This window comes from Vitis vinifera, chromosome 14 (assembly GCF_030704535.1).
Source record: "Vitis vinifera cultivar Pinot Noir 40024 chromosome 14, ASM3070453v1".
Taxonomy (NCBI): domain Eukaryota; kingdom Viridiplantae; phylum Streptophyta; class Magnoliopsida; order Vitales; family Vitaceae; genus Vitis; species Vitis vinifera.
The window spans coordinates 4540568-4560314 of NC_081818.1; the positions used below are offsets into that span (position 1 = coordinate 4540568).

The 19747-nt window shown below is 29.7% G+C and overlaps 1 protein-coding gene and 1 long non-coding RNA gene across 2 annotated transcripts; one reads left to right on the top strand and one right to left on the bottom strand.

Annotated features, from left to right (window-relative positions):
- Positions 1 to 5656: 5656 nt before the first annotated feature.
- On the bottom strand, positions 5657 to 7630 carry LOC104881439 (uncharacterized). Its single transcript, XM_059742875.1, has 5 exons — positions 7173 to 7630; positions 6878 to 7081; positions 6626 to 6718; positions 6436 to 6543; positions 5657 to 6335 (listed from the first exon to the last, which is right to left on the bottom strand). The coding sequence occupies exons 1-5, from the start codon at positions 7272 to 7274 to the stop codon at positions 6255 to 6257; spliced, it is 588 nt and encodes a 195-aa protein (XP_059598858.1). The 5' UTR covers positions 7275 to 7630; the 3' UTR covers positions 5657 to 6254.
- A 6470-nt stretch (positions 7631 to 14100) lies between these two features.
- Positions 14101 to 14507, top strand: LOC104881438 (uncharacterized). The gene is made up of 2 exons (XR_002031872.2): positions 14101 to 14218; positions 14323 to 14507. It is a non-coding gene; the product is annotated as an uncharacterized LOC104881438 (long non-coding RNA).
- Positions 14508 to 19747: the final 5240 nt, after the last annotated feature.

A 19747-nucleotide genomic window follows, 5' to 3' on the forward strand; every position in this document is an offset into this window, starting at 1 on the left:
ACTCAATCGAACCACAGATTAACCTTGATAGGAGCTCATGATCAAAACTGTTCGCATAGAAAACGCATCAAAACAGAGGCTCTATTCTCGAACTAAAAGACGACCGTCCAGATCTCCAAATCCGATCTCCACCATTCAGATTGAAGATCAATGAGTCATGAACCTTTCCTCCAAATTTTAGGTCAATCGACCCATAGAAGAAGCAGGATCGGACCTTTGATGAAATCTGTGCAATGAAGAAAAATTGAGTTTTTCTCTTCAAAAATGGTGGTTCTCCCATTCTCTCTCTTTTCTCCTTCTACTCTTTTTTTCTTCTACCTCTGGTGGCTGCAAAAAAATTGGAAGAAAAAGAAGAGGAGAGATTCTTCTTCTAACCCTTTTATATAAAGACTTAAGAGGCCTTAAGTTTTGGACTCTTAATTTTAGGCCTTCCACATGAGGAAAAACCCAACGGACTTGTTAAAATATGTCATGGGTTTGGATTTGTTTGGTTACATCCATTCATTGGAGCAAACAAGAAATAAACTACTTACTCGGGTGGAAATCCTTAAAGCCTCAAGCCTGTTGCTTGAAGTTGAAGATGGACGCAATTGTGAAGCTCCGAGTTTGTTTTTTATGGAGGAAGGTAACAGGTTTGTTAGAATGCATGACGTGGTTCGTGATGTTGCCAAAACAATTGCATCGAAAGATCCTCATCATCGATTTGCGGTGAAAGAAGATGTTAGATTACAAGAATGGGAAAAGAGGGATGGTGAGTTGAGAAATTGTACTGGCATATCTTTGTAATGCACACATGTCCATGAGCTTCCAGAAGGGTTGGAATGTCCCAAACTTGGATTCTTTTTGTTGAATGGTAATGATACTTTCTTGAAAATTCCAGACACCTTTTTCAAAGAAATGAAAGAAGTCGGAGTTTTAAGCTTGTTTAGGATTGATCTTACACAACTGCCTTCATCACTTCACTTTTTTTCAAATCTTCGAACATTGTGTCTACATCGATGTAGGACGTTCAAAGACATAACCATACTTGGAGAACCGAAGAAACTACAAATTCTTAGCCTTGTAGATTGTGAGATTCTAGTGTTTCCCAAAGAAATTATGCAATTGACTGATCTAAGGATGTTGAATTTGATGGATTCCACAATTCTCGATCCAAGAAATGTGAAATCAAGTCTATCTCGGTTAGAGTATTTGTGTATGAGGATTAGTTTTGATCCATGGGAGAGTGGAGGAGTTGACGGTGGAAGGAGGAATGGTTGGCTTTCTGAGTTGAAACACTTGTCCTGTTTGAGGGCCTTGCAATTGCAAATATTACGTTCAGGTTTGCCTTCGGAAGATGTATCCTTTGAGAACCTCACTAGATATGATATATCTATAGGCTATCGACCGTGCCAGTATGGGGAGACGAAGACCTCAAGAAGGTTGAAACTATATAAGATCAAAGGCCCAGATATGGTGAAGTGCTTCTCCAAACTGTTAAAGACAACTGAAGTCCTAGCATTGGACAGATTGGGTGATACCAAACATTTTGTTTATGAGTTAGACTGCGACGGTTTTCTTCAACTCAAGTATCTGTATATCTCTAGGAGTGATGTGATGCAATACATCATGAATACAATGGAAATGGAATGGGTCGACCCACCACATAGTGCCTTTCCTCTCTTGGAGGAATTACGGCTTGCCTTCCTCCTCAACCTGGAAGCAGTATGCCATGGCCCAATTCCGATGGGGTGTTTTGCCAACTTAAGAGTTCTGATAATAGAGGAATGCAACAGCTTGAAATATATCATATGGCTTCCTACAACACAAGCAAGGGAATCAGTACAAGTGTTTCCTCAACTGGTATCCTTGAAACTGGAACGTCTGCCAAATCTCATTAACTTCTACTCCACAGGAACCAGTGGCAGCCAGGAGCCAGGTAGCTCTTTTTTCAATCAGGTATGTTTAATTTTCATTTTCAATTTCTGCCATTCAGCTCTTTTTAATTTTCAACTTCTCTTGCAAACAAATTAATCACGTACATTAATTAAATCAGTAGTTTCCTAATGGTAGTATGTACTACTAAGAAAGCCAAATAGCCAATCACAAGATTTGTCCCTCCTCGTCATTTTCTCTCATAAAATTACATAACTAAGCTTATTTTGCTCATGTATCCTAATTTAAGAAAATAGATTAATTTTTTCCATGAGTAATCTCTTATTAAGAAAGTGGATAGTGAGATCCCTCTATCATTTGTATTTTGCCTCTCTTTCCCATACCATTTCACTCTTTTATATTCATTTTTTTTAAAGCTTATAAACATATTTATATTATTGAGCCCACAAATATGTATATTTTCTATTTCAATTTTTTAACTTGAAAAGTATCTATATTGTTTCATCCACAAATGTTCTTGATATAACAAAATTTCAAAATATATTACTCAAAATCCAAAATTTAACTATCCTCTTTATCCTTTCCTTTTCATCTTTGGTTTTTTTTTTTTTTTTTTTCATTTCTCAAATAGTCACACTTTTATTTTTTTCCATTTTTGTTTCTATGTACAATTTTACTCCAATATCTCATGAGCCTCCCATGCTCAATCTCAAAAATTAACTCTTCAATCATGTTTAATTTCTAATATCAAATAAGAGGTGAATTTTGATTCTTCAATTTTATCTTGCTCTTTTTTCTATTATTACTACTACACTTTTTTTCTTAACATTCTTTTCATTTTTTTTAATTCCTTTTGCAAATCTCCATAGTTTTTCAAATATGGCATTTATTTTTATTATTTTTGCACGAAAAATATTTTATTTAAGTACAAATAAGCTTATTCAACAAATTAAATATTTTGTTTAATAACTGTTAACACACATTGTACAATTATTTACCCTTTTTTGCTTTTTCTTTTTGAGCAATGTTATTCACCATTCAAATGATTTTGATTTCATTTTAGAAGAATAAAAAAAATGAATTTAAAAAAATAAAAAATATAAAAATATTAGGGCAAAATTAAGAATAAATAAAGATGGAAGAATATAGAGTATGACTCACCTCAATTGAAAATTATAGCTTAAAAATTTAAATAATGTGAAAGAGTCACATTATTTACTTGTTTTATGGTATTATAAGTTAATAAAAATTATATTGGAGAATTATCATTGAAAAATAATAAAATAAAGGCATTAAATAATGATAATCTTAATAGTTTTAATCAATTCATAATGATTGAGTACCCTATCAATATTGAATCATTAATTTCAATACTTCTTCAAATTTTAAAATGTAAATAATAAAATAAAATAAGTTGTAAAAAATATACAAATAAAAATAGTGAAAAAAATTACAAACAAAGGGAGTGAAAAAATTAAGAAAAGATCATACGTTAAAAATTGGAAGAAAGAGATGTCAATATCAAACATGAGGTGCATGCTAGTGCGATAATTAATTTGTAATTAGATGAAGAAAAGTATTTATACAAATATCATTTTTTCTATTCTTTATTTTAATCTACAAAGCATGGTAGAAGGGTTGATTTAATTTTTTTTTTTTTTTACAAGGCTATGGAATATGAAAAAAGAGATTGATGACTATTATGGCCACTTCTACATGATCTACAATGATTTATCAAATGATAAAAAAAAAAAAAAAAAGAGAAGGAGATGCAAAAATTGGGATCATTCTATTGCCTTAATTGAAAGAAAATATTTGGTACCAACTTCCTTAAATTTAAAAAAAGAGATGAAAAATGGGATCTCTTATTTTCTCATTTAAAAAGAGAATTTATAGTAAAGTTTCGGTTAATTTTGTACTTTGTCACACTAACATGTTGAGTTTCTACCTCTTATATTCAATTATATATGTCTAGTTATTGGAATATAGGTGAATGACTACATTAATTATTAATTCTATGTGATAAATTGGACAGGTTGCACTCCCCGAGTTGGAGTCCTTACATTTGAATCCAATGGATAATGTCAGAACAGTGTGGGACAACCAAGATCCTGTAGGTTCCTCTAGCAAATTGAAGGACTTGTATCTCAAGGGTTGTGAAAATTTACTGATTGTTTTTCCATCCAATTTCTTAGAAGGGATACAAAGCCTACAAACTCTGAATATAGAAGATTGTTGCTCCTTAAAAGAGATTTTTGAAATGGGAGAAATAAATAGGGCAGAATCCGATGGTATTGCAGTCCCTCCATTGAGAAATGTCTTTATTACATGGTCAAAATATGGAGTGTGAGGAAGAAGGATTCCCGAGGATATCTTGCCTTTCAAAGTCTAAATTCATTGAAAGTTGGTAACTGTGCTTCCCTGAAATATCTTTTTCCAGCTTCGGTTGCGAAGGGCCTTGTACAACTTAAGGTCCTAGAGATATTTGATTGTGGAGTGGAGGAAATTGTTGCAAATGAAAATGGACTTGAAGAAGTGCCAATTTTTTTATTCCCTAGACTAACCTCTCTCAAACTTACTAAATTAGACCAGCTCAAGAGATTCTATCGGGATAAGTATACTTTAGGATGTCCACTCTTGAAAACATTGGTGGTATGCAATTGTGACGAAGTGGAGCTACTGCTGCAAGAAAAAAGTCTTGAAGGTGAAGTTGATAAACAACCTCTCTTCTTGATCGAAAAGGTATGACTTCTTTTGCACATCTAGGTTACTTCATTTATAACTAAATTAATCAAATTAGATAAAAGGACTTGAGAACATGGAGAAAGAGGCACAAATAATTATAAGTGATGAGAGTTTTGCAGGTGTAATGAGCATTATGTTTTATTATATCCAATAATTAATCATTGATATAACAAGTGCTACAAATGCTAGTGATATACTACAAGAAATAGGATTTTTGGTGACGGTCGCCAACCGTCACCAAATCGTATATATCCGTGACCAAAACCTATTGTCGCGGTCTTACGAAACCGTGACCGAGCGTCACAGTATGAGGCGTAGCTAAAGGTATTGGTCACGGTCAGGTAATAAACCGTGACTATATGTTTAACCTTTGGTCACGGTCAGTACCCTAACCGTGACTACATGTAAGTCTATAGTCACGGTTAATAAAAATGACCGTGACCAAAACGTGACATTTGGTCACGGTCAATGCCTCTAACCGTGACCAAATGTCAACTTTTGGTCACGGTCAATGCCTCTAACCGTGACCAAATGTCAACTTTTGGTCACGGTTAATGCCTCTAACCGTGACCAAATGTCAACTTTTGGTCACGGTCAATGCCCCTAACCGTGACCAAATTTCACCTTTTGGTCACGGTCATTTTTATTAACCGTGACTAAATATAGGTATATGGTCACAGTAATTAAGTGACCGTGACTAAACATTAAGTTTATTATGACCGCTATCCCTAACTTTTGGTGACGATTCATTTTAAGCGTGATTAAAAGCACACTTATGGTCACAATTTTTTAGTGGCCGTGACTAAAATATGTTATATTTTGGACATTGGTTTTTTATAAATTAAAATTTCCCAAACCTGTTATAAACCCAAACAAACCCATTTTAGACCTGTATATGCAATTAAAAAATTAAACCAATTTCAAAATATTACAATCAATTATTCCAAGCTAGTTAAAAACTTATATATCAATATAAGTCATTAAATAAAAAAAAACATAATATAACAAAAAAAAAACCAAACAAACAAAAAACAAAGAGATTCAAATTTAGTTTCACATTCTAACATAATATAACAAATCAACCAACCAAACATCACATAATAGTCATAGAAAGCAAAAAAAAGTTAGGAGAATCTATCATATAAATAAGTAGCATAATCTTAAAAAAAAAGTTAAGAGAATCTATCATATAAAGATATAGCAAAATCTTCAAATGTCTACTGCTTTTGCTGAAATTGTTGCATCATTTGCATCATCTGTTCTTGAATTTGTGCTTGCATTTGTGCTTGCATTTTTCTTTGCATTTCCATCATTTTTTTCTTCAAACTCTTCTTTCACTTCTTCACGTGTCTTCTTTTGAACTTCTATCAACCTCTCTTCAAATGTTTCTTTCACATGTGAGAGTTCATCTTTCACATTTGAGAGTTCTTCAGTTGCAGTTGTAAACTTTTGTTCTGCAGCTATTAGCATCTCTTGGGCGTTTTCAAGTTGTGTTGAAAGAATAACTCCTGATCGTCTCCTACTAGTAGAACCAAAGATTGAGGTAGGAGTAGGACCAAATCCATACCCTCGAACACGACCATGCCTCTCTGGACCCATGACTTGAGTATATATCTCATCTACATATGTAGATGCTACAGATGTAGATGCTCCAGATGATGCAGAAGTAGAAGAAGATGTCCCCTCAGGTTGAGATAGTAATTGTTGAAATTGATCTTGGAATTATAAAAAATAAAAAATTGTTAGACTTCTAAAATAATTTAGTATGAGGCTATGACTGAAATACAAGTATATAAAATTTATTTACTTCATTACCATAATCTCCTTAGAATGATCATCAACAGGCGTCCCATCTTTTCTTGTGTGTGTTAGGGCAAACATCTCAATTCTATTAGGCTCACTTCGATCCTCCTTCTTTTGTGCCTATTCTTATAAGTAAAACAATTGAGTTATTTATGATGAATTATTTATGTACAAACAAATCATATTAATAATAAATTTCAACCTGTTCATATTGAATTTGAGCATAACTTTTTGATCCCGATGTATGCTTTATCACTTGTTTTGCCCTATTTGCCTTGTTTTTTTCTGAGATATCCTACATCAATTAAAAAATAGCAAGTTACCTATATAGGTAATAGAAACATAATAAAAGTTATATACATGAAGTATTAGGTTAGATATAACTAATAAATATCATTTTATGTGAATATGAGTATCATAAGATACATTATCAAGAAAAGATCATTATCTTTACCTTGGCCTCAGGTGTACCCCAAAAGTGGATGAGCCATCTCCAATCATCATCCGATAAGTGTGGAGATCGATGGCACAATCTCTCCTCATCTGTATTATAAGGGTTATAATACTTGGCCTTCATTTTATTTCTGTAGCTTCTAAACAAATTTCCACAACATTGAAGAATGTAGCTCTTACATGTTTCTTCTAGTTCATATTTTTCCTGTATTGCATTAAAATGTCATGTTTAAATAAGAGGTATCATTTTTAAAAAATAACATTACAATTTAGATTGAATATTAACTACCATATACCAATACTAAGGCCCAAATCTTTTCCTTCACATCTTCACTAACATGATTCCAATCTTGAACTTGGATGGGTACATTATGTTGAGATCGCACCAATGTTCCCATATAGCTTGACAATCTTTCCCCTTTTCCATCATAAACAACTTGTCCTCTGGTATTGAATCGTGTAGTTTTGACTCACTTTTTTTAAAAAAATATATAAAAAATAAAAAATAATTATTTGTATATATAAAATAAAATATCTACTTGTATCTCTTATTTGTATCTCGACGCCTATAAAATAGTTGCCAATTAAGCTAATCAATAATCCATCCTTTATTATTTTATTCATTTCATAATTCTAATTTATAAAATTTCTTTAATCATGTAAGTTTGGATGCATTGAGGGATTTACTTTAACTTTAATTAATCCACCATTGCAATCTAGTTTGCACCACTATTGTAAATTTCTTTATTTATTTTAGAATAAAAATGATTTGACTATGACATGATGTCATGCCACATAGAAAATCATTAAATTTTAGGGGACTTATGGTGGGAGCTATTACATACTTAAGTTTCATTCTATATTATTAATTGTATAATGAATTTATTTAGAAAGAATTATGATTCAAAATTTTTAATAGCATGTTTGATAATTATTTTTAAAAAGAGTTTTAATAATTATGTTTAATAAAACAAAAGAATATTTAAAAATTTAAAATATTTTTAAAATAAATTTTATATATAATATTTTATTTTATATATTTATATAATTATTTTTTTAAACGGTTATTTGTATACAAACTTTTCCATAATTATTTGTATCTCTTATTATATAATTAATAGTTCTTAAATTATAATTTTTTTTTATCTACTTTCTATTTTTTTTTATCTTCTTAAAATATCATGGATTTTAGATAGTTGGTAATATGAGTTCCCAAAGCTAAAAAAATATTATTGAAAAGGCAATTTAAAATTACTTTAAAAAAAAAGGAAGATAATTTTAATTTTAATTTAAAATTGTCTTTTAAAAAATATTTTAATATTTAATTGAAAAGGCAATTTCCTAATACACTTAATGGTATCATAAAATTTAAAATAATTTTTAGGACTATCTTAAAAAATATTTGTTTAAATTACCATATCCTTAACTAAAGTGTGACATATGGTATAGAAATCTATCTTACATGGAAAATAATATTCATAAAAGTGATGTGTCTTAATTGTATGACTATTTGATATACAAATAAAATATTTAAAATTTTGTAAAATATTATTGTTTGTGAGACTCATAAACGTGGAGTGTGGAATATATGGTTTTAATCCATATCAACATGTTCACAAACTCAAAGCTACAAAAACAAAGAAAAAACAACATTGTTGGAAACTAATCAAATTTTCAACACAATAATTAAACCCAATGGAAATAGGCAATTGAAGATAATACAACAAACAAAAGAAAAATTCTTTCATTACACAGTAACAATGAAAATAAACCCAATAACAATGAAATCAGAATTAAATCATAGAAAAAATAGAGAGAGAAACTAGAGAGAAATTGTACCTTAGGAAGTAATTAAGTGTGATTTTTCCAAAAGCACCAAAACCCTATAACAATGAAAATAAACCCAATAAAATGAAAATAAACCCAATAACAATGGAATCTCAAACCTAATCACAAACATTTCCAAAATACCAATTAACAAAACTCAAAAAAAAAAAAAAATCCCAAAACTCACCAAAACCTAGAGAGAAACGATTTTTACGGGAGTTTCTTGGAGGTGGCTTTGGCTTTACGGACCATAGCTTCCATGGGGCTTCTTCAGCATGGCTTCCATAAGCTTTTTCCGGAAATGGCTTCCTCCAAGCAATGGGGGCTGTGGGTAGATTTTGTGGGTTTTATGGCCGTGGGTTTTGGAGAGGAAGAGAAACAGAGTTTTGTTGGCAGAAGAGAGGGGCTTTTATATTGGAAATGTTTGGGAGAAGGCTTTTACTCAATGGTTAAATGGGTTAAAAAACGTTGCCTGTGTCTTTGATATTGGAAAGTCAATGGTTAAGGCCCACAGTTAAAATATTATATTGGAAAGTGATAGATTATAATGGAAAGTGATGTGAGACTTTATAATATGGCTTTTTATATGGTTATTATCAAATCTCATTTTAACATTTTAAGAGTTAAAATGTTGCCCGTGGTTATTATCAATTATTTTAAAATTTTAAATTTACAATTATTTTAAAATTTTAAATTAATTTTGAAAGTTCAATGTTTTACTCAAAGTGTTGTTTTAAAATTTTTATTAAGTTTTATAAAGTTTTTCAAAATTTAAAATTATCAAGTTTAAAATTTAAAAATTTTATATTAGAAATTTATCAAGTATTATATTTTAAATTTTTTTATCAAGTTTTAAAATTTTAAATTTTACAATTATGTATGAGAAAATTATCAAGTTTTATATTTTAAAATTGTTATTTTCAGAGTTTTATCAAGCTTATCAAGTTTTAAAATTTTAAAATTTTATATTAGAAATTTATCAAGTTCTATATTTTAAAATTTTAATAGTTAAACATGTTTAGTAAATTTAAGTTTACTAAAAAAGAAATAACTGCTCTTAGTGATGTTAATATTAATGATGATAAAATTTAATAAAATCTTCTAATAATAACTTATCTTATTATAAAACCTATTATTTATCATATATAAAATGTTCTTTTTCTAAAATAATTCAAAGGTATAGGCAGTGTTTGCTAACGAGCTTTTAATTATAACAATTTTTTATTCTTAAAAATAAATAAATAAATAAGTAAACCATAGAGGGGAAACAATTTTTTGTTCTTAAAAACAAAAAATAAGATATTTTAAAAAAATATTAATATTTTTAGTTATCTTAAATTGTTTTCACTTATTAGAGTAAAAGATATTTTCAAAAATAATTATGTAAATACAAAGAATAATCAAAAATAAAATATAACATATAAAAGTTATTTTTTAAACATATTTAAAAACATAAAAAATATATTGAGAATATTATAGGTTTCTAAATCGACTTTTATTTTAAAATACATCCGTTAACAAATTTTTCAAAATGTTTTAAAAAACTGTTTTTTGTATAACTGTTTATGAAAATGTCAAAATACTTCACAAATAAAACTATAATTTATTAGTATTTTTGTGGGCCTTAGGTGCTAGGAAATGTTACATGTGCATTCTACTCCTACTTTGTCTTCATTATTTTCAGTCACATGTCTCTTTATATCTTATACCAATCTATTATTATTTTATCATATGGTATCATTTTTTCATATTTAATGATATTAATTTCTACCTTATCCCATATGCTTGTAGCTTAATTTCATCATACATTTGGACAACAGAATTTCAGACTTCCATTTGGTACTAAATATAATAAACATAAACAAAGAATGGTGCATTTAAGAATATTTTTCCATGAATTTTAACTTTATAAATTTGTTAATTTTACAAATTTAAGAATTATAAAAGTTTAGAACTTTTATTTTTAATCATAAACAAAGAATGTTATTTTTGTAGTTATAAACTATTTCTGTATTGCAAAAATCATAAAGATTAAAAAATATTTTATGATTGAAAATTAAATAAAACTATAAACAATTTTACTAGTAATTGTTTGTAGTAAAATTTATTTATCACGACTATTGATACTTTAAATATAATAAGAATTATTTATCATATATAAAATCAAAATTGTTTTTAATTTGCTAACTCACTTGCATTTAAACTTTTTATCAAATAATATCAAATTGAACCATCATATTTTTAAACTAACATATTAAACTTTATTTTGCTTCTTATTAAAACATTAATCATAACAAGGAAATTAAATAATTTTAACTAAAGAAAAATAGGTAACACACTAATTTGTTTCTTAACTTAAAAAAAATATAGTAATATAACTTTAAACTTTTTATAATTAATAAGAACTATTATTATTACTATTAATGATAATTTCTATTTATGATATATATATATATATATATAATTTTCTAAAAAATTATAATAGATAACCCAAAAAATGGTTTAAAATAAATAATAGACTTTTGGTCACGATTATGTGAACCCCGTGACCATAGGTTCAAAATATTTAAAATAAACCTCTATGCATTTGGTCACGGTCATGAGAAATTCGTGACTATAGCTTCCCCTACAGTCATGATCAATCAATGGCGTGACTAAAAGTCACAATATATATATATGGTCACGGTTTTACAAAAAACCGTGACTAAAACATCTTTTCGTTACACTTTTTGTCACGGATGATAAAATTACCGTGACTAAAATTATTGGCGCCAAAATTTCCCTCCATAAATTTACAAATAGTCACGGTTTCAAAAAAATCCGTGACTAAAATACCCTCTCATCAATACTTTTGGTGACGGTTGATAAAATCACCGTGACTAAACATATTTTTTTTCCACATTAACACATTTAGTCACAACTTTATCCTGGCCGTGACAAAATAATATCTTTGGTCACTATATTTGTGGCCGTGACCAAAGATTCGTCACTAAAAACCTATTTTTTTGTAGTCTAGCTATATTATATTACCCAAACTGCATTTAGCTACTATAACTATTCAAGGTATTTATATAAATTCCATATTCATCTTATGATCATGTGTTCAATAATACTAGTAACCAGATTATAAAATTAGCTTACTAGAGAACCTATAACGAAGATAAATTACTTGGAAGCCTTTTTATATATAGACCTTGTTTATTTACTAAAGTTTTGTTAGCATAATAAAATATTAATGTTATTTATTTGATTTGTTAGAACACATTTTCTAACGTGGAGGAGCTGAAGTTGGGCTTCAAGGGCCCCATGGAGATATGGTGGGGCCAATTTTCAAGGGAGTCATTTGGAAAACTAAGAGTTTTGGAGATAGTAGCGTGTCATGATATTTCGCTTGTGATCCCACATAATATAGAGCAGCTCATCGTGAGAAGTTGTTTATTCAGTGGAAAAGGTAATCCAAGTGGAAGGTCATGCGGGTGAGACACTTCCACGGTTAACTATAATGTACTTGGAAGATCTACCTATGCTTAGGCATCTATCTGGGTTTGGGTCAATTCTTCAAAATCTTCAGTCTCTACATGTATCTCGATGTAGAAATTTGATAAATTTGGTATCACCTTCAATGGCTAAAAGACTAGTGCAACTCAAAGAGCTGACTGTTCGCTCTTGTGATAAGGTGAAAGAAATAGTTGAAAATGAAGGAGGTGAAGCAACGGGTGATGAGATTCTTTTCACCAAATTACAAAAACTGGAACTTTCTTTTTTACCAAATCTGAAAAGCTTTTGCTCAGCAAGATACACTTTCAAATTCCCATGCTTGATAGAAATGCAGGTAATAACATGCCCTAAGATGGAGTTTTTTTGCAAAGGAGACTCAATCACAGAAAGGTTACAGAGAGTGGAGATGGATTATTATCACCAACGTTGGGAGAATGACCTGAATACTACCATACAAAAGATGTTTATGGAGACGGTACATAATAATTCCCCTCAACTTCCTTCACTCTTAACACCTTCTTTTCCCTTCACTATTCTCTGCATATTGTGAATTCTAGTTCTAATTCTGTCTGTTTACCATCTTTCAATTTTTGTTGCTATGAGAAGCAGGCATAGAGCAAGCCATAGAATTTTCATGTTTTTCAAGTCTATAAGCATGTTTAGTTTCTTAAAAGAAGGAATCTACATTGATGGAGGTAGAATTTTCCATGATTTGTGTGGAATGATCCTTTTTTTTTTTTTTTTTTTCTCTCATATCCTTAGGTTGCTTTGGGCTAAGTTTGTCTTACTATCTGTTTTTGGTTGTTCAAGTATTTTAATGCTTCATTTTTTAAAACATGACCCGATTGCACCCCAATTGAAATGAATTTAAGATACATAGGTAAAGGTTATAGAAAATTTTAAACATAGATTTCCAGTCAGTTCAGATGCGGACCTAGAGAGACAGCCTATGCTGTGGCTTAAACTAGAAGTTATAATGTACATGAGAATTAATTGTCTCTAACTTGGTCCAATAGTCAGGTTAGAATAGTTAAAGATGGAAACTTGATGATTGTGTTGATTATTTAAAAAATGACAGACTTCTCATGTACATTGTTGTTGTAAGATTGGGATTGTTACAAACTCTGAAGTGCTTGCCAAAAAGATTATATATATAGAAAATCCAAATGCAAAGAGAAACTGGAAGTCAAGTATTGTGGTTGCAAAAGAAGTGAGAATAGATATGAGGGCTTATCTTCGATCCAACATAGTTAAGTAATCAAGTTGGAATAGTTAGAGGAAGAAATTTGATAATTAAGTTCATTTAAGGACCAAGTTAGTATAGATCAAAAGATGTCCTTAATTATTTGAGTTTCTACTTTTCTAGAGTTGGGTTTACGCTGCCAGTCCTTACTTGAGCACGAATATTTACCAGTTTCCCTTGATGTTAAAGGAGTCTGTCTTATTTCACATATTTTCATATTCTCAAATATTTCAAACCAGTAAATCAGCAAAATATTTTTAACTCGTAATTTCCATGGTGGAGTTTGAGGAGTAGAATCCCAAGGTTCTTAGGAATGCCCTTAAGTTATTATCATATGTTTGGAGGTAAATCATTTCAAAAATTGTTTGAGGCTTGATGCAGATTGAAGATAATATGGGACACTAGATTGAAGGTATTTACCTATTTTAGCTACATGGAGGGTCTCATTTTATGGATTGAGGAACTTGGTGAGACTTAATTAGGTCATTTACAATAGTTATCAATGTTGACAAAGAACTACAAGGTTACCATGTAGCAGCAATTTGATTTGGTCATTGTGTGATTCTCTTTTCATACCGGGAATTCTCGTTTAAGTTTTGTTATTGTAATTTTTCTTCTTTCCTGCTCAATATGATGCTCTACATGTGTAGAATGCTGAGGAAGGGGATTCTGAAGGACGAAGTGGACCCTTCGGGCCAAGGTCCTGATAAGGAAGACTAAGTTCAACTTTTCATATGAAAAACAAAGAAAGGGTTTTCCTTCTACATGGTACATGTGAGTGAGAAACTGCTACATTTTTTTTTTCCCCTTTATATACCTTCAAATGTCAAAAAGGCTTTTGTTCTTAATGTCTTCATTTCTTCTAGATATATATGCAGAATTTGGCTTCATTTGAGGACATGTATTGATACCATCCCAGTCAGAGAGATGCTGCCAATGAATTGTTCATCAGTCTCTTTTGTATGTTTTGCTTTATGATGCCATATCTGTAAGTTGCTAATGCTACCTGCTGGCACTTAAGAGACCATTTCAAAATATGTATGTGAGATTAAGCTTTTGTGCACATTTGACTTTATTTGCATTATTCTTGTGTACGTGTATTAATATTATATAACCAAGCTTGCCAGGACCTTTCATATTCATTCAAATTTAAAAAAAGTTTTTTAAGTAATTTTTAGTATGAAATATTCTTTCAAAATTGTTACAATCTGATATCATAAACTCTTGTATACTAATGTAAAGATTCAAAATTATATTTTGATGGGGTTTACAAAATCATTTAGTCAACTCCAAACAAAGCTTGTTTGGTTGTGATCTCATGACATATATATATATATATATATGTACCTTTTTGTTAATATCTGGAACAATTTAATTCAACAATGTTGACAAGGTTTGTATGTCTTTGTCTTTGTTTTTCTAATTCTAGCAAATCAAGAAAAATGTCTTGAAAGTTAAAAGAGGTGAAGGAGAATTATTTTGTATTATGTAAAGGAAAAAAAGGGAATTTGGCTATGTTTGGGAACTATTCTCAAGAATATTTTTTGGTTTTTAAGAAAAAAAACATAAAAATAGTTGTCAATGATTTCCAAAACAACAGGTTTCTAAAAATTATTGAAAATAGTGTTTCTTATAACATATTTGAATTATTTTTACTTGTTTTTTTAAGACTATTTAAAAAAAATTATACCAATATAAAAAATGATTGAAAATAATGCATTAAATATCATAGTTATTTTTCAAAAATATTTAAAATACAGGAAAAACAGTGAGAACATTCAAAGTTTTTTAACATTCTAGAAAAAATAAAATCATATATAGAAATATTTTCTAGAACTGTTCTTCAAAACAATTTTTTGTAAAATGTTTTTAAATAAGTTATTTGTTTTTCTATAGATTTTTCAAAGCCAACACAAGGAAGGAATCAACAAAACACCACAACAGTTTTTTTTAATTGAAAAAAAAAAACCTATTTTATTGACCAATACAATCTTCCCTTATAGGTTGTAGACATCATTTGTTCTAAAAACTGAAAAACACATAACTAGCTACCCAGAAAATGAGAAAAAACAACGTCTAATAACTTTGACTAAGTCATCTAATAACAACCAAACTAATCTCCATCCATTCGCTTATACTCCCCTCAAGCTAGACTAAACAAATTAAACAACCTCAGCTTGTCTACTAACTTCTCGAATGATGGCTCAATGAGTCCTTTTGTAAGAAGGTTTGTAGCTTGTTTTGATGATGGCACATAAGTCATACAGATAATTCCCTCCTCTAATTTTTCTTTAATAAAATGTTTATCAACCTTCGCATGCTTGGTTTGTTCATGATGCATTGAATTGTGCAAAAAAATTATGGTAGTCTTGTTATCATAGTAAAGTTTCATTGGTAGCTTTACTATTACTTTTAACTTTGCTAACAACTTTAGCCATAATAACTTGCAAATTCCATGAGCTACATATCTCATTTCTACTTCAGCATTGCTTCTTACTACCACTGTTTGCTTCTTGCTTCTCCAAGTTACTAGATTTTCCCAAACAAATGAGGAGTAGCCTGATGTTGATCTTTAATCATTAACTGAGCCATCCCAATTAGCAGTAAAGGCTTCAACACCTCTTTTTTCTGTTTTCTTAAAGAAGAGTCCTCTTCTAAGATTACCTTTTAGATACTTCAAAATTCATTATACTTCTTCCTTATGTTCTTTCAATGGAGAATGCATAAATTGGCTCACAAAACTTACTGCAAAAGAAATGTTTCGCCTAGAATGAGATAGATAAATAAGCTTCCTGACCAAGCGTTGACATTTTCCTTTGTCCATCGGGTTGTTAATTAGTTTTTCACCCAACTTCAAGTTTAGATCCATAGGAGTGTCTACTAGTTTACATCAAAGCATTCTTGTCCCCTTTAGTAGATCTAACACACATTTCCTTTGAGAAACTGAAATCACCTTTTTCTCTTTCTTGTAATCTCCATCCTAAGAAAATATCTTAAACTTCCCAAGTCTTTCATCTCAAATTTAGCTGCAAGATTTTTCTTTAAGCATTCTATCTCTACTTGGTCATCCCTAGTTAAGATAATACCATCAACACAAATAATGAGAATTGTTGTTTTTCCTTTTTTATACCTATGAAATTAAGTATGATCTGCATGTGGTTGCTTATATCCATGTTGACAAAGAGCCTTATTAAATTGGTTGAACGATGCCCTAGGTGATTGCTTTGGGCCATATAATGACTTTCTTAGTTTGTAAACTTTTCCATTTTTTTTTCTTTATCAAATCCTGGTGGTAACTTTGTTAGGACATTGAGTCTTGTTTATATGTTTTGTTAGTAATTTTGTTCATTTTTATGTTTGGTCATAGAAGTCTTTTTAGATAGTGACTTGCTCTCCATTGAAGATCAAGAGTTGTTGTTCATCCAACTGAAAAGTCATTAGTATGTTTAAAAATGTTTTGTTTGTGGCAAATTAGGTTACTTTGAGGTATTAAGAGGATTAATTTTGTTTTGAACTTAAAATTATTTAAATTTTGACTTTTGAAAGAGGGTAGGACTGCTTAATCAGCCTAGAGCACTCAAGCGCTCAAGATCACTCGAGCAATCCATACCCTCAAGCCCCCAAGGCACTAAAGCGGCGGGTAAGTTAGCTCGAGTAGTCATGCAGATTTTGCCAAGATTTTCCAAGCAAGTTTGATTTAAAACTCTTTAAAAATCGAAACTCTTTAGGCTTTTGCCTATAAATACCTCTCTATTAACCCCTTGAGGGTTAGAGGTCATATAGAGATTGTGGAAAGAACTTACTTATACTCTTTAGAGAGGATCTCCTAGAGAAAAAGCCTAAAGTGTCACACTATTCTCGATCTCTCATTTGTGGATTTGATCTTTAAATCTTGGTTCAAAGACCTCCATCCCTTTAGCGAGGCTGAAGTGATCCATAAGAGTAATTGAAGGTTGTTGTATCGTTGATGTGAATCAAGTTGTATACTAAATAATAAGTCTTTAGCATAAAACGGTCAAATAAATTCGTGTAACTTGATTTCGTGTAGTCAATTTAGATTAATAGGTCTTAGATCTCATAGTTTTTTATATCCACAATTAGTGTGAGGGTTTTCCATGTAAAAAATCTTATGTCTCATTATTTATATCTTTTATATTTGATATTCTATTTGAATTGCCTATAATTGATAAAATTGATTATCCCTAACATGTAGTGTAAAAGAACTAGGTATAACATATAAATCTTTATTGAAAATTTTTAAACCACCTATTCACCCCCCTCCTCCCATCACCCCTCTAGGTGTTTTCTATTAGACTTTAGTTTTTCAAACTCCATATAGACTTCTTCTTCTAGATCTCCATTTAAGAAGACATTCTCCACATCTAATTGTTGAAGAATCCAATCTAAATTGGCTGTCAATGACAATAGGACCTAAATTGTATGTCTTAGCAACCAAAGTGAATGTTTCTTAGTAATCAATTTCATGAACGTTTCTTAGTAATCAATTTCATAGGTTTAAGTGCATTCCTTTGCAACAAGTCTTGCCTTGTAGCGTTCAATCGATCCATCTACTTTATATTTGACTATAAATACCCATCAATGTCTTTCCTTAAGTTTTTATACAACAACTCATGTACCATTTTTTTTTCTAGAGTTTGCATCTCTTCTATTTTTCCATTCTAAGCTTCTTTGTTCATCTTGCACATTTTTAGGGATTTCCACACTTGAGAGGTTAGTAACAAGTGCTTCGATAGAGTGGCGTAAGTGTTCATATGTCACAAAATCTGATATGGGATGCTTTGTACAAGATCTAATTCTTTTCCTCATAACAATAGGAATGTCAAGGTCAATTAAATCTACGTTCATACTTGACTTCAGATTGGATTCTTGATAGTGGGAATTTTAGGATTATTTTCCTTCTTTGAAGTCTCTTTTCGTGAGTAAACAAAGTCTAAATAAGTGCAAATCTCCCCTACAGCCATTGTTTCCTTGGCTGTACATAAATCTGAATTGTTGGGTCTCTCATTTGGATCTAAGGTGGTGTTTGTTTTTTTACTTAATTTTAAATAGAACCTTAATGATTAATAGTGTTAAATATTATATTGTTTGTTTTTGTAGTATTTTATTTCTATTAAGTATTAAAAAGTAAAGAAAAACCAATATGTTATTTTTTCTATTTAGAAAAAACTACATATTTTGGTTTTTTTTGTTTAGTAAAAAGTTTATAATAAGTAATGAAAAAGTAGAAAAACAAACCACCTAAATTCTCAAAACAAATTGCTTTTAATAAAAAGCCAAAAAAACAAACACCACCTAAGTTTTCCAGATTGGGTGCAATTTGAGTGGATATGGGCTGAATAGAAGGCATAAACTAAGGAGTACTAGAATCTGAACTTTGTGGTTGATGCAGATTTTCTGGCATAGGGTTGACTTGAGATAGATTTGGTATCGTATTTGGAGGATAGAAATTTGAACTAGGAGAATTCCGCTTTGACGTACTGGGAATTGAATTCTGATTAGGTGGAAGCCTCCGGCTAATGAAAGAGATTAGGATCTTGGAATGGTTGTGTGGAAGATATGGATGGTAGAGAAGAATCGAGTGAGAAATCCTCCTAAAAATACTTCCATGGACTCGAATTTTTTTGAATTGGATGAGTTTTTAAAATTTTTTTTGGTAAAAACATTACAAATTCAATTTATATAATATGGATTGAATTTAATTCAAGTCTTATTAAAACTGAAAATAGTTTTATAATTATAAATAAATTAAAAAAATAAATAGTTTTTAGTAAGACATGAATAGTAACATTATAATAAAATCATAAATTTTTTTTTTATAAAAAAAAATACACTATTTTAGTATATGTTAGAAATATAAGGATATTAACATCTTGTAAAATTTTTTTGGTTAAAATAAATGATAATAATTTTTAATAATATTTTATTTAAAATGAATAATAAATCAAGTTTAGTTTTATAACATGTGAATGAGTTAAGTTAAAAAATCAATAATAATAATTTTAAAATAATAATTTTTAATAATATTTTATTTAAAATGAATAATAAATAAAGTTCAGATTTTTAACATATAAATGAATCAAGTTTTTCATTTCATGTACACATTTAGTATTGAATTATGAACATAATATTCTCAAATGTTTTTATTTACTCTGTAATTAATTATATTAGTTTTTTCAATTCAAAATTATTCTTGAAATTAAAAAATTCATTAAAGAATTTAAAACATTAGTTACTTCAGCTTATTTGTCTAATTAAAAATTAGAAAATAATGATGTTATATAA